The sequence below is a fragment of the Camarhynchus parvulus genome, chromosome 28 (genome assembly GCF_901933205.1).
Source record: "Camarhynchus parvulus chromosome 28, STF_HiC, whole genome shotgun sequence".
Taxonomy (NCBI): Eukaryota; Metazoa; Chordata; class Aves; order Passeriformes; family Thraupidae; genus Camarhynchus; species Camarhynchus parvulus.
In genome coordinates, this window is record NC_044598.1 from 2,405,972 (window position 1) to 2,431,114 (window position 25,143).

At 49.2% G+C, this 25,143-nt stretch overlaps 1 protein-coding gene across 1 annotated transcript in view; it reads left to right on the forward strand.

Annotated features, from left to right (window-relative positions):
- The window catches only part of SBNO2 (strawberry notch homolog 2), a 51,198-nt gene that overhangs the window by 15,000 nt on the left and 11,055 nt on the right, over positions 1 to 25,143 (forward strand). The window contains 14 exon segments of the mRNA XM_030966806.1: positions 9,211 to 9,330; positions 9,332 to 9,382; positions 14,150 to 14,242; positions 15,191 to 15,287; positions 15,474 to 15,634; positions 16,043 to 16,176; positions 16,720 to 16,810; positions 17,862 to 18,005; positions 18,499 to 18,616; positions 19,016 to 19,121; positions 19,843 to 19,996; positions 20,882 to 21,058; positions 22,011 to 22,108; positions 24,178 to 24,260. Of these exon segments, the coding sequence (XP_030822666.1) occupies positions 9,211 to 9,330; positions 9,332 to 9,382; positions 14,150 to 14,242; positions 15,191 to 15,287; positions 15,474 to 15,634; positions 16,043 to 16,176; positions 16,720 to 16,810; positions 17,862 to 18,005; positions 18,499 to 18,616; positions 19,016 to 19,121; positions 19,843 to 19,996; positions 20,882 to 21,058; positions 22,011 to 22,108; positions 24,178 to 24,260 (1,627 nt within the window).

A 25,143-nucleotide genomic window follows, 5' to 3' on the forward strand; every position in this document is an offset into this window, starting at 1 on the left:
TGGCTGTACAGGAAAGTACCTGTCTCTTCCAAACTTTCCTGCTGCCATGGTAGGAGTGGCAAGGGCTGGTCCCACCATGCCAGACAGAGCAGTGGAACCCAAGGGGGAGCATGAGGAGCGTGCTGCAGGTGCTGGTAAGAGATTCCTGATCCAGTCTGTGGTTCTTGGGCAGGCAAAATGGATCAGGTGCTTGTACATGGATACAGGCTGTTCTCTTGGCTTTGCTCCCGTAGCAGAATCCAGAATTTTGAGGGATAATGAAGAAGGATTTGAAAGGTCTAAAGAGCAAATGATTGAGGCATTTGTGTAGCAAACCCTTTCTGTTGGTGGATGTGACAGCGTTCACAGGGGTCTCAGGTTGAGGGAAGAGACGAGGATCTGACTCCATGTTTCAGAAGGCTTGATTTATTATTTTATGATATATATTATATTAAAACTATACTAAAAGAATAGAAGAAGGATTTCATCAGAAGGCTAGCTAAGAATAGAAAAAGAAGCAAGAATGATAGCAAAGGCTTGTGGCTTGGATAGAGAGTCTGAGCCAGCTGGGCTGTGATTGGCCATTAATTAGAAACAACCACACGAGACCAACCACAGATCCGCCTGTTGCATTCCACAGCAGCAGATAACCATTGTTTACATTTTGTTCCTGAGGCCTCTCAGCTTCTCAGGAGGAAAAATCCTAAGGAAAGGATTTCTCATAAAATACCATGGCTACAGGTGGCAGTGATTGTCCATGTGCCATAGAGTTTGGAAGGTGGGAGTTCTGGTGCTTTTTCCTGTGGCATTGGCATTTCCTCTCATCATCCTTCCAATGTTTTGTTTTGGGAGTCCTGGTCCTGCAGAGTGCAAAGGCTTTGCTGACCTGGGCATACTGAGAGTGGGAATTGCCACATTTTCTGATGTCTCTGCGAGTTTCTCTGTGGTTGAGCCGTTCACCTTTCTGAGCAGGGAAGGTGCTCACTGCATGGCCAGAACAGCCTGATGTGAACTTGAACTTGTTTCCTCCACAACAGGGTTCTGGCTTGCTCCTGGGTGATTCATCCTTGCTGATCTGTTGGCATTTTTTATATAAACAAGTGGCTTGAGTGGAGGTTCAGAAAATAGTTCTGGGAGGCCACGTTGGGTCTGACAGCATTTCTGGTCTTGGGAACTGTTGTCTGCAGCCAAAGTCTCATCCCAACCACACGGTGCCATCTCCTTATGGAAAAGTCTACGGGCTGCCCACGTGTCCTTACAAATCACAGTCCTGAGAGAAGCAGGGGTTGGTTTCTGTTGCTTCCCTCCCTTCCTGCTGATTATTCCTGCAGTCCCAGGTGCTGCTGAGCTGGGATCTGGCACTCGTGGGCAGCACTTCTGCAAAGGCACCGTGGCTGTGGTGGTGCTGTCCTGTGACACTGATTTGTGACACTGATTAATTGCCATAATAAAACATTGAATCAGGGAGGGTTTAACTTATCCTCTGGCCTGTGTTGTCCCTGTGAGCTGTGTCTGTCCCCAAACCCTTCAGAGTCAAAGCATCCTGCTCTAGGAGAGCATCCCTGCTGATCTTGGCCACCACAGATTTTTCTTTACTTTCCTGCCCTGGTCAGTTTAGAATTAATTGTAACACAGACTTTGCCTAATTCCTCTGAGCTCTTTGTTATGGCCTTTGCTGGCAGTCTGTGTTCCCTTTGCCTAATTTTGTGCTGCTTGTGGCTCTAGAAGAAGACTTTGCTGAACACACAGAAACCTCCTCTGCTGACTTCATGTGCCCTGAGAAATAAACCTGGGGAGGGGGAGCAGCTCCAGGGGAAGGTGGAGCTGGGGGCATGCTGGGTGTGCAGATCCTCCTTCTCCCCTCAGTGAAGCAGCTCTGGGTGTCAATGCTTTGGGAGGAACTCTGGTCCCCTTCTTAAAACGTGGGCTGGAGGGAGGAGGCCAGGCCAGATGGATTTATCAGAGGCCAGGAGGAATTGCCTGTTCTCCAGTAATTCTGTAAAGATGCAGTTCCAGCCTTGTTTGATCTGCTGTGCTGGATGGGGGCTCCTGAGCACACGTGTTAATCATAAACCAGCCCTCTCCTCACCACCAGCCCCTTGCAATCTCCTCTTAATCTTCCTTGTTAAAGCAGGAGGAGAAATTAACCTGCCCTTTAAAAAGTATTAATTTTTAGAAGTGCTGCAGAGAGCACAGAGCTGTGGTGATTTAGGAGAAATCAATGCAACAGTTATTAAATTATATGGAACGCTTGGTTGTGGCTGAAACAAAGAGTTTCCTGGAATAAGAAGCATCCTGGAACTTCTGTTGCTGTCCTGGAGTTATGTCTACAGGGAACACAGACATTAAAATCCATTTGCAGGCAGTTACCTGGCTCTTGGCCTTGGGAGAGCAAGTGGCTTTGCATGCTCATGTCTTTGTTTCTGCACTGCAGGTTTGGGGTTTGGGCTGATGCAATAACACTTTATAACCCCTCTGGCTGACATACCTGACACATCCTGCAGCCCTGGGGTAAGGAAAATGAAAAGGCTGTGGTTATAATTCACTGTGCACTGACCAAAAGCTTGGGGTGCTCCAGTTGAGGCACCCTGAGCTGGTTCCCTGGAGTAGGGGAGGTGTAATTTGGCTTTTGAGGTATCCTTGGTTGTCAGTGGATTGCAGGAGCCCCCTCAGATGCCTGTGGCCCTGGGAAAAGGGGTAAAAGAGCCCTGGGGAAAGGAGTAAAAGAGCCTGGAGGGCTCAGATATGCCCCCCCACATTCTAGCCTTGATAGTTTTCATCTGTGTTGCTGCCTCCAAGCAGCAATGTCCACTCCTGGCAGGAGGGATGGAGATCTGCCTTCTGAGGGTCTTGGCAGGCACAATTCCCTGCCTCCTCCCTTGCCAAAGCCAACAAAAGTGGGAAAAGCCAGTCTGAAACTGCAGCTCTTAAAAGTGCTGCTAATAGAATCCAATAGCACACCATGGGGACGTGGTTGAAAATAGATGTTTAATTCAAAGCAGAGTTGGTCTGAGTCAGGGGCTGCAGAAAGTTCCCCAGCTCCCTGGGCTTGGCTGGAAGGGGATAAGTGAGATGTGAGAGCTGGAATAATCCTGCTTTCCTTGTCCCTGTCTGTCAGCACACATGTTCTTGGGTGAATTGTGGGGAGGCAGGTTGGGAACATTCCAGGTGGTGGTTCCACAGTGGTTTATCTTCCCCTTGGTGATTAAACTGCTGTGGTCTTGCAAAATCAATGCAGCAGCCCTGGGTGTCTGCGCTGTGTTCCCACTTCCTCCAGCAGCACAGGTCTCTCATGGCTGCATTTTGTCCCCCCTGACAGCAAAGGAAGAGGAAATAATCCACCTGCTCTTCCAAAGGTTGCACAGATTGCAAGTCCTTGATTGACTCAGGCAGGACATAGTGGTTCAGTCAAGGTCACACAGCAAGTTGCTAATTAAGACATTTCAGAAATTAATTTGGCCTCTTCACTCCACACGTCATTAAAGCACCTGCCCCAGCAGAGCCTGCCCTTAAATACAGCAAATTCAGAGAAAAGCAGCCTTGAGAACCCTCAGCCTTTGTGCTGCCCACAGAAACCAAATTCTGCTGTCACTGTAGTCCCTGCAGGACGTTCTGGCTCTCAGGGAGGTGCTGCTTGCAGCCTCCTCTTGGAGGTGAGATGGGGAACAGGGAGAGCCCAGCCCAGGCTCCAGCTCCTCCTGGGAGCCCCAGCCCTGACTGCAGACCCTGCCGAGGAAAAGGTGTTTTGCTTTCAATTTGCTTATTGAAACAACCTCCTGGACTAGGTATGGAATGTGGATCCTCACTGTTGGTGTCTCAGTCCCTGTGGAGCCACGGTGCTGCAGAGGGTTCTGCCCTTGGGAATGAGTCCTGCTGCAGATTTTTGCCCTCTGGGTGGTTTTCCAGCCTCAGTACCTGGCGAGTTTTCCTTGGAGGGGCCCATCCTCCTTCCTCATACGATGGCATAAAGCAGAATTCCCTCGCTCAGTTCTCTCCCTGGAGGGCTTTGTCTGCTCACCTCTGTGCCTTCTTTCACTCCAGAGCTCTGTTTTTTTGAGAAGTGCCTGATAAAATGGGATTTTCCAGCTGTTCCCAGCACAACTGAGAGGAGCAGTGACAGCCACAGCAGCAGGCACTGAATGCTGCCTCAAACATGGAACAGAGATGAGCTGTGCTCCCTTGAAACTGTGCTGTGGGTGCCTGGAAGTTCTGGGAGCCTGATGGAGAGACTCAGGGCAGTCGGGGCTCCTCTCCCTCCCATTCCCAGCACTTGCACTGCTGGGTTTGCTGGGCAAACTGGAATTGACCCCACGGGCAGAGCCCAGCTCTGGGGCTGCCACCAGCCCTGTCAGGGAAGAGCAAACAGGAGCCTCTTGCACCCAAAGCAAACACGACAGTTCCCAGGGATTTTCCAGAGGCTGATTCGTTGGATGATTCCTTTAATCTCCAGTGGTGTTGTAGGAGACCTTCATTAAGTTTACATCCCCCTTTTTGTGCCTTTTTCGCTTCCCCACCAGAAATTTATTTCTGTTACCAAAGCTGTTAAAGTTAAAAGGGACAGCCTTGGAAAGAGGAGGCAACGGCCTGTGGGATATAACAGTGACCCAGGGAGGAAAGGGAAGAGAATGAGCCACTCCTCTGGATTCCTGAAGGCACCATTTGGGGTGGGGCAGACACCAGAGACAAAGAGAGCAGCACATGGCTCTGGGGGGGACACCAACGTGGGAATGCTCCTCATGAGCTTTGTCACTTCAACCACTTCATCTGAGCCCTGAAATTGGGGGTGAAGGGGTAAGGACAGGAGGGCAGGACCCCCATCCCAGAGCCAGGGGGACAAAATCTGTCACAAAGAGAGCACGTGGCTCTTGGGGGACGCCAATGTGGGAATATTCCTCATGAGCTTTGTCACTTCAACTACTGCACCTGAGCCCTAAAACTGGGGGGTGGGCAGGACCCCCATCCCAGAGCAGGAGCTGCCAGGGGGATAAAATCTGTCACAAAGAGAGCACATGGCTCTTGGGGGGGACACCAGTGTGGGAATAGTCCTCATGAGCTTTGTCACTTCAACCACTTCACCTGAGCCCTAAAATTGGGAGGGGGAGTTAGGGACAGGACCCCCATCCCAGAGCAGGGGCTGCCAGGGGGACAAAATCTGGTTTTGGGTGGCTGGGGAGAGGAGCAGAGGGAGCCTGGAAGGCTCTGGCTCTGCAGAGCTGTTTACTGTGCTCTGTGGTTGGATTACACCACGTACAGTAATTCTCCTCGCACTGCCAGTAATTTCACTGACTTACCAAGCAGGCATCATTTCCTGAAAGTCAGCCCTGGACTTAGAGGAAGTAAGAGCCCTCTCGTCGTCGTGACTAAACAGTCTATGCAAATCTCCGGGCTCAGGACGGCTCTGCCGGGCCCTGAGTCTCCATTTTCCCCGCTCTGGCTGCTTCGTGTTGGCTTTTAAAGCCCCCTGATGAGCCCTGGCTGTGAATGGACCTTTCTGCACTTTCCTCTGAGCACCCTCCCCCTGCTGCTGCCTCCTGCACCGACAGCCCCCCGAATGCTGCTCTAAAATGTCCCAAATGCAGTTCTGGCTGAAGTTCCCATCTCTTTACAAGGTAAAGCCTCATTTTTTCCTGGGTCTTTCCTCCTCCTCCGTGGAATTCCTCGTGTGTTTGGTCGCCAGGGCAGTTTTACAGTGGCTGCAGAGTTTTGGGAGTGACACCTCTCCATGCTGGGTACTGGGAATAGATTTTTTTAATTTTTTTTTTTTGTCCTAAAAATGTGATTTCTGTTTTGCTGGAACCTGCATTTCTGGGTGCTATTCAGTGTAGAATTTGGAGGGAAGGAGCTCTCTGAGGATTGATCCCTGTGTTTGTGCAGGTGTGATGGCTTTGAGGGGTTTTATCTCCAAAGTTAATGTGGGGTGCAGGAAGCAAGGGGAGCACCATCCAGCCAGAACTAAACCCTCCACACTGTCAGTTTATTGTCCCAAATTTAGACAGACTTTGGGGTTTGGCAGCTGAAAGATTTTATAGTGATCAACTGCAGCTGCTGATTTGCTCACTCCTGAATGATAATTAGCTTAATCTGTGACTTTTGAGGTGCCAAATGTCTCTTGGGTGACAGTGTGGCTGTAATTGTGGGTGTGTATTTGGGTGTATAGATAGGTTTTTTGGGTTTTTAATAAAACCCCCTCTTCACTTGTGTGCTGTGCAGCTCAGTCATCCAGAGCTGCTCTGCAGACACTGTTTCCTCAGTGTCTGGATTGTGAGAAAATAAACCATTTCTATTGATGGCTTGATGGAAAAAAAAATATTTTTAGGGTGCTTGTTCTGTCTGTTTTTAGACTTCACCTGTTCTTTCATTATTTTTAACACTTTGTTTTGACTGAGGGAGCTGAGCTGTTCCCAGGGGCTTGGAGAAAGATCAGATGTCTGGGCTGGGGTACCTTGATTTTTTCCTGATCTTTTCTAGGGAGATAATGTGCCATAATCTCAGTTTTGGGCTAATGACAGGAGTACTGTGTGCCACAGAAGCATCAGGTCGTCCTCTGCTCTGAGACCCACCTGCAGCTCTGCCTCCAGCTCTGGGTCTTTGGCCCAGGAGAGGCCTGGACCTGCTGGGACCAGTCCAGAGGATGCTACAGAGATGCTGAATTCCAGGAATAAGGTTTATGTAAAAAAACAGTTACGGAAAAGTATCTGAAATAAAGATCCTGCCTGTCAGAACAACTTCCATGTGGTGCAGAAATTCAGCTTCCACTGAAATAGAAGTGTTGTTGCTATAGAACCTCATGTTTCTAATGAGAAAAATTCAGATTAATCCATCTGAAACAGGGACAAAATTGCATGTTTCAAACCCCAGTGCCTGAACTAGCCATGACCATGAACTTTTTGTTGAGGTGATGATCCTTCCTTTTCCCTGAGGTCACCAAGGCAGCTGCTTCCATTTGCAGCAGATAAACCAGGCATGGTTGGCACTGGTTGTGGTTTTCCATGGCCTTGCGTTGAACAATTACCCTGGGTTTGGTAAATTTACAGAAGTAGTGGTGGTGGAAGTTCTTGGGGTGGGGAAGCTGACAGGTGATTAATTTTAGTGCCCTTTAGATAATGCAATTAGTTAAGACAAATGAGAGATTCTGGAAGTTTGTGACTAATGCCTCGTAATGCTGGCAGGGGATGGGATCACTGCATCACTTCCAGGAGGAGCATTGTCCTCCCTCTGCCTTGGAGGCTGCTTTCCTCTCCCCAGTTCAGCCCACTGGTGGGGCTGGAGGGGTCTGGGTGACGTTTGCTGCAATGTCTTGGGTTGGGTCATGAGGTTTTCCCATATCCTGTTGCTATTCCAGCCCAGCCCTTGCCTATTGTTGGGAGCCCCGTGGCTGCTCTGTGCTGCCCCACAGCCTCCCCTGCCATGACTTGGGTGTGCAGATGTTTCCTCCTTGCCCAGCCTCTGTCAGTGCCCTTTGCAGGTGAACAAACCCTGCTTGGAAGTGTCTCAGCAGTGGGACTGGGTGGGATCTGGGACCATCTGGATCCTGCTACTCACTCTGGCCATGGCCAGACCCACCCAAGTGTTCTTCTGCTTTCTGGAGTGTGAAAGGGAGTCCAGGGATCCCTTAATTCCAAGGTGATAAATCTGGGTGCCTGTTCAGTCTCTGGATGCCTTGATTTCTGGGTAATCCTGAAATAGCCACGGAAATATCAGGAGCAGGAGCTGCTGCCCTCACTCCCTGAGTCTTTAGGTCCACCAGTTGGTAATTGAGGAATCCAAACTCCCCACATCACAGCTGCCATTGCTGGAGTGCTTCCAGCACCTGCACTGATGGCTTCAGGGCACATCCCTGGGAAGAAGGGGAAATAAACATGTCCCAGTGCTTTAAACCCTACAAACCCATAACTTTTGATAGCAATCAGGGGGGTTCTGACCCAGCTCTTGGCCTGAAGCCCTTGGGAGCAGCGCAGCCAGGCTCAACTGCTCGTGGGTTTATGTCAGGCAGGGCTAAGTGACTTTTAAGAGTCTTTGGCTGCCTTTCTGCCTGTAGTGGGAAATTGGCCCTTTACTGGAAGTGAGCAGTGATTCCTCCTATACCAGCCCTGGCTCTGCTGGCAGCAGCCTGTTGGGTTACCCTGGTGCTCTGGCTGGGCTGTGCAGCATCCCTAGGGCCACCAAGACAGACCTCTTGGTCTATTTGCCCTTCCCTCACAGACAGAGGCTCATCTCCTGCCAGACCTGAGTGCTGGAGTTTGCTGCTGGAAGTACATTGCTCTTAATTAACAGCAAAGTTTTTCTGCTTTGACAAAATTTGAAGATGCTGTTTGGTGTGGGAGGAGGGCTGAGGTGCTGGGATGGAGCTGGGGAAGGGGCAGGGTCTGTGCCACAGTGAAGAATGCAGAGCAAGAAGTGCTTATTGGCTCTTGGTTCTTGCCACCTGAAATAGGGCATGGGCTTGATATTAGGGAAGGGATTGACGGCTCTTTCTGAGCCAAAGTCTGTGTGGCTCAAACCAACAGCATCACTGGGCTGGCACCAAATAAAACAGTTGCAAACCATCCATCCCAGTCACCAGAATAAGAGCAAGGGCAGAGTGTGGTCCCTGTTGCTGAAGCATGTTCCTTGTCCAGGCTGGGGCTGGCCCTTGGGAAGAAGATTGGTAGATTTGCCTGGATTTACCTAGATTCAAATCCAGGTGACACCAGCACTCCTTCCCCTGCTCCTGGCAGCCTCGTGTGTGTAGAATTTGCCAGGAGAGAGATGTTTCCTACAGGTAGTGCTGCATGGGAAATTGCTGTGAAACAGCCACGCTGTGATCAGGTGTAGCTGGGTCTCTGGGGGCCCCTGCACATGAATGAAATCCTCGAGTCCTTTGGGGTCAAGGTGAAGCCTTTGCACCCCTCAGCAGCCTTTTTTAATCAAGCACAAAGTGGAGTTGAGCGATGCCTCATTGGATGCTCCTCTCTCTCCCAGTCCACGGTGCAGGGATGTGCAGAGCCCAAGTCAGCCTTGGCTGTGTACCCACACTCCAGGCCAGGGCTTTTCCTGCTTTTTCAAGAAGCAGATTTTCAAACAGCACCACAGAGCATGTCCTCAGTTCCAGGTTAATTCCTGGGATCTGTGGAGCGCAAAGCAACGGAGACGCTCATTGAGCAGAAAGAAATTACAACTTCCTGGCTGGGTAAGGAAGGATCTTTGGTCTCATCCTTCCTCCTCCAACCATGGCCATGCTTTGTGTTCCAGGATTCTTCATACCTCGATGAGCTCTCCAACAACAACTCCCTGTTCTCGTCCCCCGCGGATTCCCTCTCGGACATCGTGGATGCCAAGGACTTCCTGCCCGCCGACAGCCTGAGCCACGTGAAAAACACCAACACTGTGGGATGTGAGCACACCTCAGCAGAACCAGATCGAGGTAGGGGCTTGTCTTGGTTTGGTGAAAAACGCCAATCACTTGTTTTTAAAATGTTAAAAGTTTAATAGTAATGAAATGGTTATAAAAATAATAATATAATTAGAGTAATAAAAATTTGGACAATTTTGATTAAGACAATATGAGACAATAAAAAGAAAGAGTTATGGACGTCCAGGTACCTTTTTCTGGGCAGCATAAGCCCAAAAAAGGACACAGTTAACCAAGGATTAACACTTAAAAACAATAACCTGTTGCATATTCATATACTTCATACATGATGCATAAATTCCATTTAAACAAAGGATTCTGTCTGGTCAGTGTCAACTTCTTCCTCTTAATCCTAACAAGGTTGTCATGGCTGAGTGAGGCAGGAAGAAATTCGTTTCTCCTGATGATGGAGCTATAAATTCTCTTTCTCTGAAAGATTTAGGTGTCCTGTGGCTGCTATCTCAGTGAGAGTCCTTTCTTTAGAAAAAAAGTATCTACATAGCATAGTTTCTATTTTAACCTTATGTTATAAACTAAAACCATATTTAACACACTACTCAAGAAAATTAATACAGCATAACTTTCTAACATAACACATATAATATTGATTTTAATATTTGTGAAAAGCCAATCATAAAATACGCATTTTTCACAGTTTGAAAAGACAAATGTCTGCTAAGGAAGGCAGGAGCCTCCCCTGAAATGGAAAATGTAAATCCCCCCTCTGAATTGCTATAAATTTTAAATTGAGGGGCTCTCAGGGAAAAATATGGGCACAGGAATAACAGTCCTTTATTAGGGAAGAAAATAAAAAGATAAAATAAACAATGCAGTAAACTAGATCAACACTGCCAGAGTCAGAACCCAAGCTGACACCCTGTGGGTCAGGGTGTTCGGCAGCAGTCCCATTGGAATGGTGGCTGCAGCCCTCCTGCAGTGTCAGGGGTGGTTCTGCTGGAGCAGGGATCCTGGAGAAGGGTGGACTCTTCCTCTGAAGATCCAGAAGAGGCAGCTGCTGTTCCTCTGGGAAATCCAGTGGAGAAGCCATGCTGGTGTTCCAGAATCTCCAGATTATATCCAGGCAGCAATGTTTGAAATCTCAGATTATATCCAGGCAGGAATGCTTGGCTCCTCCCTCTGGGCTCACATCTCACAATGGGATGTTATGGTTCTTATCAGCCATGCAGTGACATTCAATAGTCTGTTATCAGCAGATGTTTTTGGAGGGAGGAGTGGTTGTGGAAGAGATAAGGAAAATGGCCACTTAACAGAAGCCACCTGCCATACAGATGGCAAATAGAATACAATTTACTTGGCTATCCAGGACAGGGCTGCTCCTTTCCCATCCTCCCAACAGGCAGGAGGTACCTCAGCCTTCATCCCATGGGGGTTTTACCAAGGAATTAAGAAACCAACCCCGTTCCTTTGGGTGAAGTTTGAGGTGTGGGATGTTATTTCACTGGTGGAGGGAAGGGGTAAAGTGGGGTTAAGTCCAGCAGGTCCAGGGCTCTTGGGAGTGCTGAAGGGATGGACTCCAGTGAAACCATCCTGACATGGATCATGAACTTCCCCCCACAGCAGCACCTTTTGTTTGTTCACCAGGGCAAACAGTTCAGCAACAATGACTAAATAACTGTCTCAACTTAAGACTCACCATTTGTGTTTGCTTTGTGAGTGCAAGTCCCTGCAAGATTTTACATCCCAGAGTTTCTTGGGGTGCAGGAGCTCCTTGCAGTCCTTCAGCATCACCTGATTGTGGGCATTTTTTGGATATTTTCACCAGCCTTCTGCTCTCTGCTCTGCAGAGAGTGGTTGTTGGAACCACATCATCCACATCCCTGGATCTGGATCTCAGCTCTTGCAGTGCCTGTCCATCTGTGCCTCACATTTCCACTGTAGGTCACACTCTTAGTAAGAATGAGGGGAAAAACACCCAAAGTGCTACCCCAGGAGGGAGCTAGGGTAATCACTGCTACATTTTGAGGCTCTGCTGTGCTCGGTTTCTCTGACTGTGCTTCCCTGAGCTGTTCCTTCTGCAAGCCTCAGACCAGTTGGAACTTGCAGTTTGAGGCAGCAGGAAGAGAGCTGAGCTATTGGAATGCAAGAGGTGGCTGCAGACATCCCAGGCTTGCAAATTGGATGGTTAAAAATGCTGGAGAGCAGATGCATCCCCCAGGACAGAGGAGCCATGTGCCACATTGCTCCTGTTCTCATATTATTGTTGGGTTTTTATGTAAAAGCCTAAATCTCTGCAGAAATGGTTCTGTGGTGGGCTCTTTCCAATCATGTGAACTCTGGCTGAGACATTCAATGCCTAGAAAATCCTGGAGTTCTTTGTTTGTGGAGCGGACAACAAAAACTTACTGGGAAACGCTGTTCTGAATGCAGCATGAAGAAAACAAGGGAGAAATAAACGTTGTGTAAGTGTGAGACTGACTTGTGTGACCACAGCAGGATCTCCAGCAGAGTTCTTGTCCCTGTGCTGTTCCTCGTCCCTGTCCCATGCTGTTCCTCATGCCCTGCCCTCTACCCTCCTGTCCTGCTGAGCTCTTGGGCTCAGATAAGGCCAATTAACTCCTTGGAATTCCATTTATAAACGACTTCCTTTGGAAAGGAATCTCCAGCTAATTTTGAATGTTGTCTTATCTGTGTTTGCTGAGGCAGTTGGGGCAGGGTTGCTGCTTTTTTGGGCTGTTTTTCAACTGAGTAACATTTCCTGAGGTGGTGTCAGTGAGGTGCCTCATGGACAGGAGATTTTGGTTTCATTATTGTGTGGAAGTGGCACCATGTACTGGGTAAAAGTACTGCCAGTTTGATGCACCCTGGCCTCTGCACATAGGTGTGGGATATCAGCAGCTTTGATAATCTTGTCCCTCCCCACATCACCACACCATCCTAGTTTTCCATAGAATTGCAGGAATTTTGGCTTTTGAGCACCCAGAGCAGTCACTAAGCTACAGTGATGGAAAATCAATCACATTAAATTCTGATTCCTGTGATCCAGAACATCACTCATCTGTGTCTGTGCAGCCAGATCTGACCCACAGTCCACTGCTGGGTTATCAGGAGTGTAGTTTTTCTAGAACTTTTATCTCAGAGACCCAGACAGAGCAGGAACATCATTCTCTCACAGTTTTCATACATGGGACACGCCAAGCTGGATGCATCTTGGGGGAGACCCATCTGTGGATCCCAGGTCCAGGAACAGCCTTGTGCTTTGTTGTCTGTAAAAATAAACATTCCCAGCTCGCTGAGAATCCCTGGATTGAGGTGGTTTGGGATCAAAGTGGAAAGGGCTGCACACAGAAGTGCCTCTGTGTGCCAGTGGGGAGAGCTGTTATCCCAAGGAAAGGAGCTGTAGCCAATATGTTGGCTCTGTTTATCCCTCAGGAATGGGCAGAGAGGGAAGAGCTGCTACCCTGTGAAATATTTGCAGGAGCAGCAGACAAAACAGCTTTGATTGTAGTGGAGTTGTGAAATAACCTTTTAAAAATAGTCCCTGTCATACATTGTGTTTTCTGTCATCCATCTCACACATTCCCAGTGTTTTTAAGGCTGGGAAGCACAGCCCAGCCTTGGAAGCCTGTGACTGGAATTTGAGAGCTGCTGATGCAGTTTTTTATTGCTCATTCACAGTATGTTCAAGATGTGAGCAGCCTTCTCCCAGCTCAGAACCCAGGGAAGGGATTTACACAGAGAGAGGTTGGCTTGGCAGCCACGTGGGACTGATTCCAGTCCAGGGAAGTCACTGCAAGGTGGGACAAAATGGAGAATAATGCAGAGGAGAAAAAAGTGGAGTAAGAGCAAGGCTGTGGTTGTGCAATTGTTGATCTCTCTCCTACTTCCAGCCCCGTGCTCTCATGGATCTGTGTTTCTCTTCTCTGGATGTTCTTAACACAGAGGGAGGAGAAAATCAAAGCAGGAGGTGAGGGAGGGTAGGGAAAGGCAGGAATACAGGTGGATGATCCATCTCCCACTGCAGCTCCTGCTCCCACCTGCTTTGACCCTCACAGCACATTCTCACCTGTGTGGGTGGTTTTCAAGTGCCCCAAACAGCCAAGGTTCCTGTTGCTTCCTCTGAGGTGGAATGCTGGGTCAGGATAGCAAAGGTTTGTACTTTGGGGATTTTGGGGATGCAAACTCAGCCTTGCATTTGCTTCCTGCTGCTGGAGCTTGGAGAACACATCCTGCCCTTCCAGCAGCTCCTGGCCTTTCTCCTGTCTGAGACCAAACTGAGCTTGGATTTGTAGGTGGGGATGTTTCACCTGCTCTCCAGATTTGCTGGCACTGAAAACACTTGTTCTGTCCAGCTTCCTTCTGGTAATTCTGACTCAGGCTTCCAGGAATGGAGGGTGGGTTTTTTTCTTTCTTCTTCTTTTTATTTTTCTTAAATTTTATTTAAAAATAGGAGTGTTTATGCCTAAGAACTTCCCATGTTTCTCTGCTGCTGGTGGAGCCTGGGTCTGTCATTGAGCCTGGCACTCTGCACAGGCTGTGAACTTGGAGTAGAGCTGCTCCTGGAGTTGCTGATTGCTTTGGATGCCACGAGCTGCTGGCCTGACCTTGCTCTCTGTCGGGAAATTCCAGGGTGAATTTGTTTGTGTGGGAGCAGAAAAGGATCTCCTCAGCCTGGAATATCTTAGGAGCTCACTCTCCTTGTGGAGTGTCTTGGGAGCTCTCTCCTGGCAAGCTGCATGGCCCGGGGATCAGAGTGCCCAAGGATCTTTGTTGGTGCATGTCCATGTTTGCCCTTCCTCACCTGCACGCTCTGTGTTGCAGCTGTTCTCACCCAGCACACCATTCCCTGGCCTGAACAGCTCCAGTGACCACGTTCCTGCTGTCCCCAGCACCCCACTCCTCATCAGCTACCAGGTGAGAGCCTCAGTGGGATGCTCCTGGTGACATGCCAGTGCTGAGGGCAGCACTTCTGACCTTTATCCCTTCAGAGGGAGTGAGACAGGAAGCTCAGGCACAAGTCCCTGCCCTTTCCCAGAAGTGTGTTACATTTCCCAGAGGGGACCCTGGGGATACTTTGGGCTCTGAGGACTTTGCTCTGTGCTGTGGGCACAGCTCTGGGTGTAAGGCTGGGCCAGGTGCCCGCTCAGGGCAGGTTGGGCAGGGCTCAATGACCCCACAGCCCATGCCAGGAGTGGTGCCAACATCTTTCTCCAGTTTGGTGAGAACCTGGCATGGGGCAGCTTTTACAGCCCCTGGGGTGGGCTCCCACTGATCTTAGTCTGGGAATGAGATGGATTGTGATTTTTTTTAAGGGGGTTTTAGCTTTGGGGGTGGTTTCAGTGTCAGTTTGAGGCTGGGCACAGCACAAGTCGTGTCTGTAACTCAGCAAGAACCATCAGCTCCCACTGATGGCTGTCCTTAGTCTGGGAATGAGATGGATTGTGATTTTTAGGGGGGTTTAGCTTTGGGGATGGTTTCAGTGGTAGTTTGAGGCTGTGCACAGGCTGTCCTTAGTCTGGGAATGAGATGGATTGTGATTTTTAGGGGGTTTTAGCTTTGGGGATGGTTTCAGTGTCAGTTTGAGGCTGGGCACAGCACAGTGCATGTCTGTAGCTGAGCAAGAACCATCAGCTCCCACTGATGGCTATCCTTAGTCTGGGAATGAGATGGATTGTGATTTTTAGGGGGGTTTAGCTTTGGGGTTGTGTGTGGGGTGGTTTTGGCACAGTGAGGTTTGAGACTTATTAGGGGATGGTTTAGCTTTGGGGATGGTTTCAGTGGCAGTTTGGGGCTGGGCACAGCACAACTCATGTCTGTAGCTCAGCAAGAGCATTAACATTGGGTCAATGCTGTTTTCTTCAGTCTCAGGCTCCTGCAGAGGAGGAAGATGAAGGTGAGGAGGAAGAAACAGAAGAGTTGGGGCAGACAGAGACGTATGCAGAATATGTCCCTTCAAAGTGTGAGTGTTTCCTTGGGAAGCTCTGTTCACTCCATTGTGCACCAACCTAATTTAATTGTGTGTTTGCTGTGGCACCTCCCAGGCTTGTGGTTTTCTAGGGAGAACTCCACAGTGCCCTGGGCTCTGGCTGGGTGATGAGCTCTGGCAGTAAAGACCTGGACTGACCTGTGTTCTGTTGTCATTCAGCCAAGATTGGGAAGCACCATCCTGACCTGGTGGTTGAGACGAGCACCCTGTCCAGTGTCCCCCCACCTGACATTACCTACAGCCTTTCCCTGCCCAGCTCTGTGGCTGACAAAGGCTCCCTGTCTGCACTACAGCTGGAAGCCATCATCTACGCCTGCCAGGTACCTCCTGCACCTCAGGTGTCTCACACCTGAAGGAAAATGCCTCTTGCAGGGCCAGGTGTTTAAAACGTGTGTTCTAAAATGACTGTAATTTGGGTGATGAAACTCCTTTGGCATTTTAAATGCCTTTTGGAGGATTGTTTGAAGCCGGGGGCTTCTGTGTGCTCTGTTTCCCAAAGAGACAAGAATCTTGGACTTTTCTTGCAAAGGGTTTTACATTTGGGGGGACCTTTTCCATGAATTGCCACTTGTGAGCTTGATCACAACTCCTGATCTTTCCTGTTGTTTGGCTAAGCAGTGCACATGCATCTGTGGGATGTGTGAAAGGGTTAAGTGGTGCTCACATCAGAGCTCTTAGCAAAGGCAAATCTTTAACTTTAATTTTCAGTTTTGTTCTTGATTTTGCAGCAACATGAAGTTTTATTGCCCAATGGGCAGCGAGCTGGGTTTCTGATCGGGGACGGTGCTGGAGTCGGGAAGGGCAGGACTGTTGCAGGCATCATCTTTGAAAATTATCTTAAAGGGAGGAAAAAAGCTCTGTGGTAAGTTGTTGGTTTTGGGTTTTTTTTTTCCCTCTTTTCCCGTAAGACCTTGGAGTAAGTTTGGATCTGGAAGTAAGGAATTCTTTAGTGCTGATGTTGGCTTTAGAGTTGAGTCATGCTGTGGCCTTGGGTAAGTCGTTTCCACCTCTTAGTGCCTGACTGCTGCCTGTGAAATGGGAATATTCCCCCTGCAGCAGGGATGGGGAATGAGTCACTGTGAAATAACAGGTTCTGTGCTCTTTGGGGTGGGGTGTCAAGCCTGGCCCTGCTGTCCCTGGAGTCGTGGAGGGTTGTTCCTGGGTTTCCTGGGTGCAGAGCCAGGAATAAGGGGCTTTGCTGCACATCACAGCCTGTGCCGAGGGGCAGATGGGCTGTCAGATCTCACACTGGGGGCTGTGGGCAATGGCAGATGTGAAAACTCCTGCTTTAATCAGAGCTGTTAATCACCCTGTGCCCTGACTCCCTGGGGACATCCCCAGCCCCAACTGCTGGGGGAGATAAGCAGCCCCAGGAGGAGATAACCACCCCACATCTCCTTCACAGGTTCAGCGTCTCCAATGATCTCAAGTACGATGCTGAGAGGGACCTGAAGGACATCGAGGCCTCCCACATTCCTGTGCATGCTCTGAACAAGGTAGGAGAGGAGCTGCGCTGCTGCTCTGGGAGTCAGGAGCAGTTGGAGGCTCTGGCTGAGCACGTGGAGCAGGACGAGGCTCAGGCAGCAGCAGAGCCTCTGTTCTCTCCTCCCAGCCAGCTCTTCCCACTCGGGACTCCAGTTATTTTTATTATGGAGCTGCACAGGGAGCACAGAGCTGTTCCCTGCAGGGAGTGGGAAGTGACTGCAGGCAAATGCAAGTACAGCAGAACTGGAACCTTCTTCACCATTCCTAAGAAATCCTGTGGAGAGAACAGCTCTGTGAGATGTGCTCTGCTCTCCTGGGCCAGCCTTTCCCAGTGCTGGTCCATGGAATCACTTCTCAAAGCTGTAGGGAGACCAGAGGTGCCTGGTCTGGTGTCTGTTGTGGCCTGTGGTTGAGTCCAGTGTCTTCCAGTTCACTTAAATCCTCTCCTCTGGTTTTAATGGTGTTGAACAACCAGCTCTTACAAAGAAACCACAGATGTTTGACACCTCTGAATGTGCTCCACTAAGAGATTGAAAGGGATTTTGTGTTCAGCTCCAAAAGGCTTCAAATGGAACTTTCTCCAGCTTAGGACCAAGCCTTTCCCCCTTGTACTTCATTACATGTGGGACCCATGGCAGTGATACAGGCAACAATCTCACCTGGTCAGAGAGAATGATTTTCTAGGAGGAATTAAAACAGACAGGAAGGGTCAAAGCAATGAAAGACTCTAAACTGTTGCTTAAAAAAAGGAAGCACTTTTTTTGCCAGAAAATCTCTGTCCTCGCACGGTCCCCACAGTTCACTGCAGGCTTCCAGATGGGCTGACACATTGGCTGGGGCACTTCTCCAGGCATTTACAGTCCCTGTCATCACAATAGTTCAGTGCCAAACACAAATGCTGAAGACATCAGCTACCAACAGCTTTTTGCCTGTTCTGAGCTCAGGCTGGGATTTGTTCTCGGAGCAGGAATGTGCCCGGCATGGAATGTGGGCAGGGATGGGTGTGACATTCTGGGGACAACAATCACAAGTGTGTGTGTGCTCCTGCTCCTCTTCCTGCAGATTAAATACGGTGACACAGCTACCTCAGAAGGAGTCCTCTTTGCCACCTACTCGGCGCTGATCGGTGAAAGCCAGGCCGGGGGACAGCACAGGACGCGCTTAAAACAGATTTTGGAGTGGTGCAGGGAAAACTTTGAGGGAGTTGTATCCTTAAAAAAAACCAAGAGACAAAAACTGGAGAGAGAGAGAGAGAGAGAGAGAGAGGAACTGCTGCTTTTAATTGTGCTTCAGTAGGGAACAAAGAGCCTGGGGCTGTGTGAAGTCACGGGGAGCAGCCCAGTGCCTTCAGGAGACAGGAATCCCCCACACTCAGATCTCCTCCTCCTCCTCCTCCAGTATGTAGTTAAGAGGAGGAGGGGAAGAAGCAGCTGGGATTAACCTTTTCAGCATTCCTCTACCTCAGGACTACAAGACACACCTTGGAGGTGAAGGGAGAGGGAGGGGTGGATGACTTTGGATCTGAAGAGCACAGGGCTGGGCAAACCCAGCAGATTCCATGTGTGGGCCATGAGTCAGTCCTGTTGATACTGGGACAGGTTGTTCTCTTGCCTGGAGGAGACTAGGTTCTATTTTCTGTCTGCTCACATCCTCTGGATTGAAAATAGATCCTTTTTCCTTAACTGCCACTCCCCTGCAGATTGTGTTTGATGAATGCCACAAAGCCAAAAACGCCAGCTCTACCAAGATGGGCAAAGCAGTGCTGGACCTGCAGAACAAGCTGCCTCGAGCAAGGGTTGTCTATGCCAGTGCCACAGGTGAGCTGCTCTGCCCACAGGGTGGGTATGAGAGTGGCAGAGGTCCCCTCTGACCTGAAGGACACCCTGAGGTGTGACTGTGTGAGATCCTGTAAGGAGAAGCCAGTGATGCAGGGCTGGAGAGGAGCTCAGCATGCTGAGATCTGCCCCAAGCCCCATCACTGCTGTTACTTGTGACTTTTTGGTGGGTCAGATTAATTTCTCTCCAGTTTAACTTGTTCCTGGCCAGCTGTTCCAGCTGTTTGGTGATGTTTACCCACGGAATGTAGGGAGGGCAATGTTCAGAAAAGTCTCCAAAGGCACAATGGCAAATGACAACTTCTTCAGAGGTCTCTTCACTTGAGTCACAACTATTCCCGAGAGCTGTGGGTTTGCTGACATTGATTCCTGTCCCAACAGGTGCCTCAGAGCCAAAAAATATGATTTACATGAGCCGCCTGGGGATCTGGGGGGAGGGAACCCCGTTCCGAGCCTTCGATGAGTTCCTGCACGCCATTGAGAAGAGGTGAGTCCTGCCCAGGGGCCTGGTGTGGGACGTGGTGCAGTGCCCAAGGATGGGGTGGGCAGCATGGGCTGGGGCTGATTCTGGAGAGGAACCTGCCCTGTGCTGCCCCGGAGCAGAGGGAAGGTCCCACAGCTGGGGCTCAGAGTTGAGGTTCAAAACTGGGATGCCACACTTGGGGTTCCACAGCTGAGGTTCCGCAACTGGGGTTCCATAGCTGGAGTTCAGAGCTGGAATTCAAAACTGGGGTTCCATAGCTGGAGTTCAGAGCTGGAATTCAAAACTGGGGTTCCATAGCTGGAGTACAGAGCTGGGATTCAAAACTGGGGTTCCACAGCTGGGGTTCTGACGCTGTTGAGTCAGGGATGGAATGAAAGACTCTGGTCTTCAGAAGGTGAATCAGAAGGCCATTTAATAAAGGTAAGGGGTCTTTTATAATGTGACTCGTTAAGGTGAGACTTGATTGGTCTCAAAGTAAAACCTCTCACATTATTGGTGAACTATGAATAGCACACTCTGGAGAACCATATCTATAAACAACAGTTACAGAAAGAGAGATAATAATTGTTTTAATTATTTTCTCTCAGTTTCCCAGGCTCGGCCTGGGAGAAATTCTCTCTGTTCTTTCTTTGACTGAACTGAGAATATCCACAAAGCTGGACCCACAGCTGGGGTTCAGAGCTGGGGCTCCGAGGTGGGTCCCACAAGTGTTGTCCTCTCCCAGGGGAGTCGGTGCAATGGAGATCGTGGCCATGGACATGAAGGTCAGTGGGATGTACATTGCTCGGCAGCTCAGCTTCACTGGAGTCACCTTCAGGATTGAGGAGATCCCTCTGGATGAGAAGTACAAGGCTGTCCACGACAAGGCAGCCAAGCTGGTGAGCTTGGGCCCCTTGGAGTGGGAGGCTGGGGTCTGACCATGCTTTGGGCACAGCCAGCAGTGTGTGGGAGGCTGTGGGGTCTGACCAATTGCTTTGGGGCAACGAGGCAGGGTGGACCGTGGAGGCTATTAAGAAGGGCTATGACCTCAAATGAAAAGATATAAAAAAAATCTGTTCTGTGTGTGGTGTTTGAGGGTCTTCAGGATTAGGGAAGAGATGAGAATCTTGACTATGTTTCAGAAGGCTGATTTATTATTTTATGATACATATATTATATTAAAAGAAAATGCTATATTAAAACGATACTAAAAGAATAGAAGAAAGGATTTCATCAGAAGGCTTGAAAGGAAAGGAATGGAATGATAACAAAAGCTTGTGACTCTCAGAGAGTCCGACACAGCTGGACTGTGATTGGTCATCAAGTAAAAACAATCTACATGGAACTAATCAAAGATGCACCTGTTAAACCATCTCTAGACCACATTCCACAGCCATTCAGATAATTATTGTTTGCATTTCTTTTCTGAGGCTTCTCAGCTTCTCAGGAGAAAAATCCTAGCAAAAAGATTTTCATAAAATATGTCAGTGACACAAACGTAGGAAGGAAAAGAGGCACACAGTGCTCAGCTGATGTAATGAAAGAACTTCAGACTTTTTTGCTTCTATTTGGAAGTTCCACATTTGCAAACCAGAGCTCCATCGTGCTGATGGAGATTCTAAATGAGATTATCAACCTTCAGCTTGTTCTGATCACCTCCTGAGAGGATGCCCAGTGTTGAGTCTAAATCAGATTATCAACCTTCAGCCTGTTCCGATCACCTCCTGCCCGGCAGGAACGACAATGGGAATTACATTAACTCATTCTCCTTGTGTTCTCTGCAGTGGGCAGAGGCCTTGATGGTGTTCCAGCAGGCAGCTGACTGCATCGGGCTGGAGTCTCGGAAGTCTCTGTGGGGTCAGTTCTGGTCGGCTCACCAGCGCTTCTTCAAGTACCTGTGCATTGCCGCCAAGGTGCGGCGCCTCGTGGAGCTGGCCCGGGAGGAGCTGGCCAGGGACAAGGTATGGGAGCCTCACCTGGGGCTTGTGTTTCTGGGGGTCCCCAGGGTGGGGTGAGAGATGAGTGAATCTGACCTGTATTCTTAGAAGGGTAATATTTTATTTTATTTTATTTTACTTTATTTTATTTTATGACATGACATGACATATCACATTATATATCACATTGTATATCACATCATATCATCACATCATATCACATCATCTCATATCACATAATATAATAAGTATAACATAACATAATATAATATAATGTAATATAATGTAATATAATATAATGTAATATAACATAATATAATATAATGTAATGTAATGTAATATAACGTAATATAATATAATGTAATGTAATATAATATAATGTAATGTAATATAACATAATATAATATAACATAATGTAATGTAATATAACATAATATACAATACAATATAATACAATATAATATAATATAACATAGTATAACGTAATATAATATAATGTAATATAATATAATGTAATATAATATAATGTAATATAATGTAATGTAATATAATATAATGTAATATAATGTAATGTAATATAATATAATGTAATATAATGTAATGTAATATAATATCACATTATATAATATCACGTCATATATTATCATGTTATATAATATCACATCATATAAAATCACCTCAAGTACAGCTCTGTCCTTTCTCCTGTCTGGGTGCACCTTAGAGATTTTAGGCAGAAACTTCCCAGCACAGCCAGTGGGGTTCTGTGCTCAGAGTCCCCTTGTGTGGGGTCAGCCGAAAAGTTTGAGAGATGATCCTTGCTCAGGAGCTCTGAGGAATGACCCTGCTACAGGCCCAGCATGGAACAGGGGCCAAGGGGAGATACCTGGGCCTGGGAAATGCCACTCTGTGGCAGTACAGCTGCCCTGGCACCTCGCTGTGCCATCCCTCATGTCCCCCATCACCTGTGTCCCCACAGTGCATTGTCATCGGCCTGCAGTCCACGGGGGAGGCTCGCACCAGGGAGGTCCTGGATGAGAACGATGGGCACCTCAACTGCTTTGTCTCTGCTGCAGAGTGAGTTAAAAATCCCTGCTTTCCCTTCTGGGGTGCGTGGGAGGAAAGCTCTGCCCTGGGGCACAGAGCACTGGCAGGTCTTCAAATGCAGTTTGATGTCACCTGCCCCTGTACCACAGAGGGGACACTAAGGTGGGTCCTTGAGGCACTGTATCCCCAGTGGGATTATATGAGCTGCATCCTGGATTTTGAAGTCTCCCATGGATTTACAGGAAGAGCCTGATCTTACTCTCTACACACAAGAAAAGAATTGTCAGAAAGAGAAGTAGAATTGCAGCTCAGAGGTAGTTTGTGTGGATCTGGATCTGGAGAGAATTTTCTGTGGTGGCAGGCACTGGGATGATGCTGTGAGGTGGTGTCAGTGGAGCAGGGGGTGGGAAGAGTGGTCTGAGGAGTTTAAATCCACCTGTGTTGGCTTTTGGCTCATGTATAAAGCAGGAGCAGTGTCCTGGCCGTTGTTCCCAGCTAACAGGAGAGCTGCCTGTGCCAGGAGTGAGCCAGCAGCAAGACTTGTGCTACCCTTTGAGCAGAGAGTAAGGTTCCTGCTCCCCCTCCTTCCTGCAGCTTCCAAAACCCCAGCCCATCCCTGAATGCAGCTGTTCCTGCATGACAGGGGACAAAAATCTGGCGTTGGGTTGGGTTTCTGCTGTTCTGCAGAGCTGTTTTCTTCCAAGTGCAGGTGGGAGCAGTGAGACATGCCCAAGGCAGCCTGAGGCTGGGTTAGGCTGAGCTTTCCTCCCTTGTTGAGGGGGGTTTGGGTTGATCTGTGTCACTCCTCTGCCTCCAGCCCATTTCTGAAAACCAAATACACTTTGGTGGCAGTGCACAGGGCAGGTCTGGCAGCTCCTTGGGTGATTTGGCCCCTTGGATTGGTTTCCATGTCACAGAACTCCAATCTAGGGGACAGCGTGGTCCCTGGCTGGAGTGGTGCTGGAGGAGGGGTCTGTCAGGGGTCTGTCTGTCTGTCCCACTCTGTGTGAATTGCTGCCCACTCCCAGGGCCAGCACCTCTGTGTTCTTGGCCAGATCACCAAGTGTCTCCTGGCATCTGCTCAGCCTCCAAAAGTGTGTCCTGGTGTTCCAGCACTTCGGGGGATTTCTGGAGGGGAGTGTGCTGGGAAGGAGCAGTTTAAAGATGCTGAGAAATGGGGTTAAAAATAAACATGGTCCTGTGGTGGGTGGATTCCAGCCCAGGGCTGTTTTCAGGGAGATGGGGAGGGTTAGTGTGGGAAATGAGTGGAATTTCACAGCTGGGAGGCTCTAGAGTCAGTGGTCATTGGGTCACCCCAGCACACAGGACAGGGGGTCATTCCTGGTGTCACATAACTGCAGACACAGAGCTCTGTCCCTCTGGGGAGCTGTGTGGTCACTGTCCCCTTCACCCTCTCATGCCAAGGCTCCTGGAGCTCCCTCCCCAGTTCCTAAGTCTCCCTTTTCTCACCCAGGGGAGTTGTCATGTCCATCCTCTCACCTGGTGCTTGCTATGTTTGGTTGGGGATTTTTTTGTTTTTTTTTTTCCAAGCAGAGCTCAATCAGCACCACCCCATTGCCCTGGGGGTTCATCCACACAGTCAGCATTTAAACATTTGGTCTTTGATTTGCAGAACAGCCCACAGAAACCTTTGATTTTCACCTTCTCTGACTTTTTTTTTCTTCCATTCACTTGGAACCACTACAGATCCATGTTCTGTGCCTGGTTTTCTGGGAAGCAGGCCCACAGCCAGGGAGTTGGAGGCCTTTGGTGGAACATATTTATTGGATGGCCTGACAGTGGTCTGTGCTCTCAGGGCATGGAGAGGGACCAGGACACTGGGGTTACTGTATTTTTGGTGTAACAGTTTCCCAGTGTAGTGTTTCCCATTTAAAACTCCTTCTTGGTTGTTATATAAAGGACCTGCAGGCCCAAGAGCCACCTTGTGCCAAGGGCTGGCTGAGCCCAAGCTGGTGGTCGTGGATGGGGTGGATTGACCTCTCTTCCATGGAGTGTGGGGCTACCCCAAACACACACTGCTATGTGATAACCAGCACGTGTTGCTGGCAGCTGGAATAAATTTTGCATCTTACTTTCAGAGGCGTCTTTCTATCACTAATTCAGAAGCACTTTCCTTCAAACAAAAGAAAGAGAGAAAAAGGAACTGGCATTAAAAGAAAACGTAAGATCTCCCTCACTCCCAGCCCAGCCCCTGCCTCCTGCCCTGCTGCTGCCCCCCAGCCACTCAGCTTCTCTGCCTTTTGCCCTTGTCCCCACTTGATGCTTTTTGCTGCTCTCCCTGGTTTTGATTTGCCCTCCTGCACATCTCCCAGTGCTCCCTCATCCGGAGGACAACAGCTCTGGGTTTTTCCCCCCTTTTCCTCCCTCTCCTTCACTGCCCTTGCCCTGACCTTCCCCTCGACCCATGCTGGGGGCAGATGGCACAAGGCCTGGCTGGTGTCTGAACCCCTCCTGCAGCAAGGGGGGTCCTCCACAACTCCTCACTTAGAGCATAGAAGGTGTCCTGAGGAAAAAAAATAATTTCCCTGCTGAATTATTTGTTGTGGCAGCAGGTAAGAAGAGTTTGGGATGTGGACCAGGGGGAAGAGGGAGCAGCAGCACTGGCAGGTTGTGGAACAGCCTGTGCAAGCTGATCCATGAACCCTCTTGTGCAGAGGGGGCACATTGTGCTGTGCTTTATGTCCCAAAACACCAGTACTTACCTGTGTACTGCACATTCCTCTGGAGGCAATCCCCTGGGATTCCTTCCCTGAGGAGCTGGCACTGCTTAGAGCCACCATGTGTGCAGCCAACTTCAGCCCTGCTCAGGAGTGCCTTGTTCTTCCTTTCTCTCTCTTCCTTTGTCTCTCCTGCTCTCCCTCCCTCCCTGACTGCCACCCCCACCCCAGAGGCTGTGTCTTTCTGAGCTCAGACTGTCATTTGGGGCAGGCTCAGCTCTTTGGGGACTCCTCCTCCTCCTGTCTCTGCACTGTCCCTCTGTGCCCCGTCCCTGTGTCCTGCACTGGTGCCCTGCTGGTGCTGGGGCTGTGACACTGCTCCCTCTG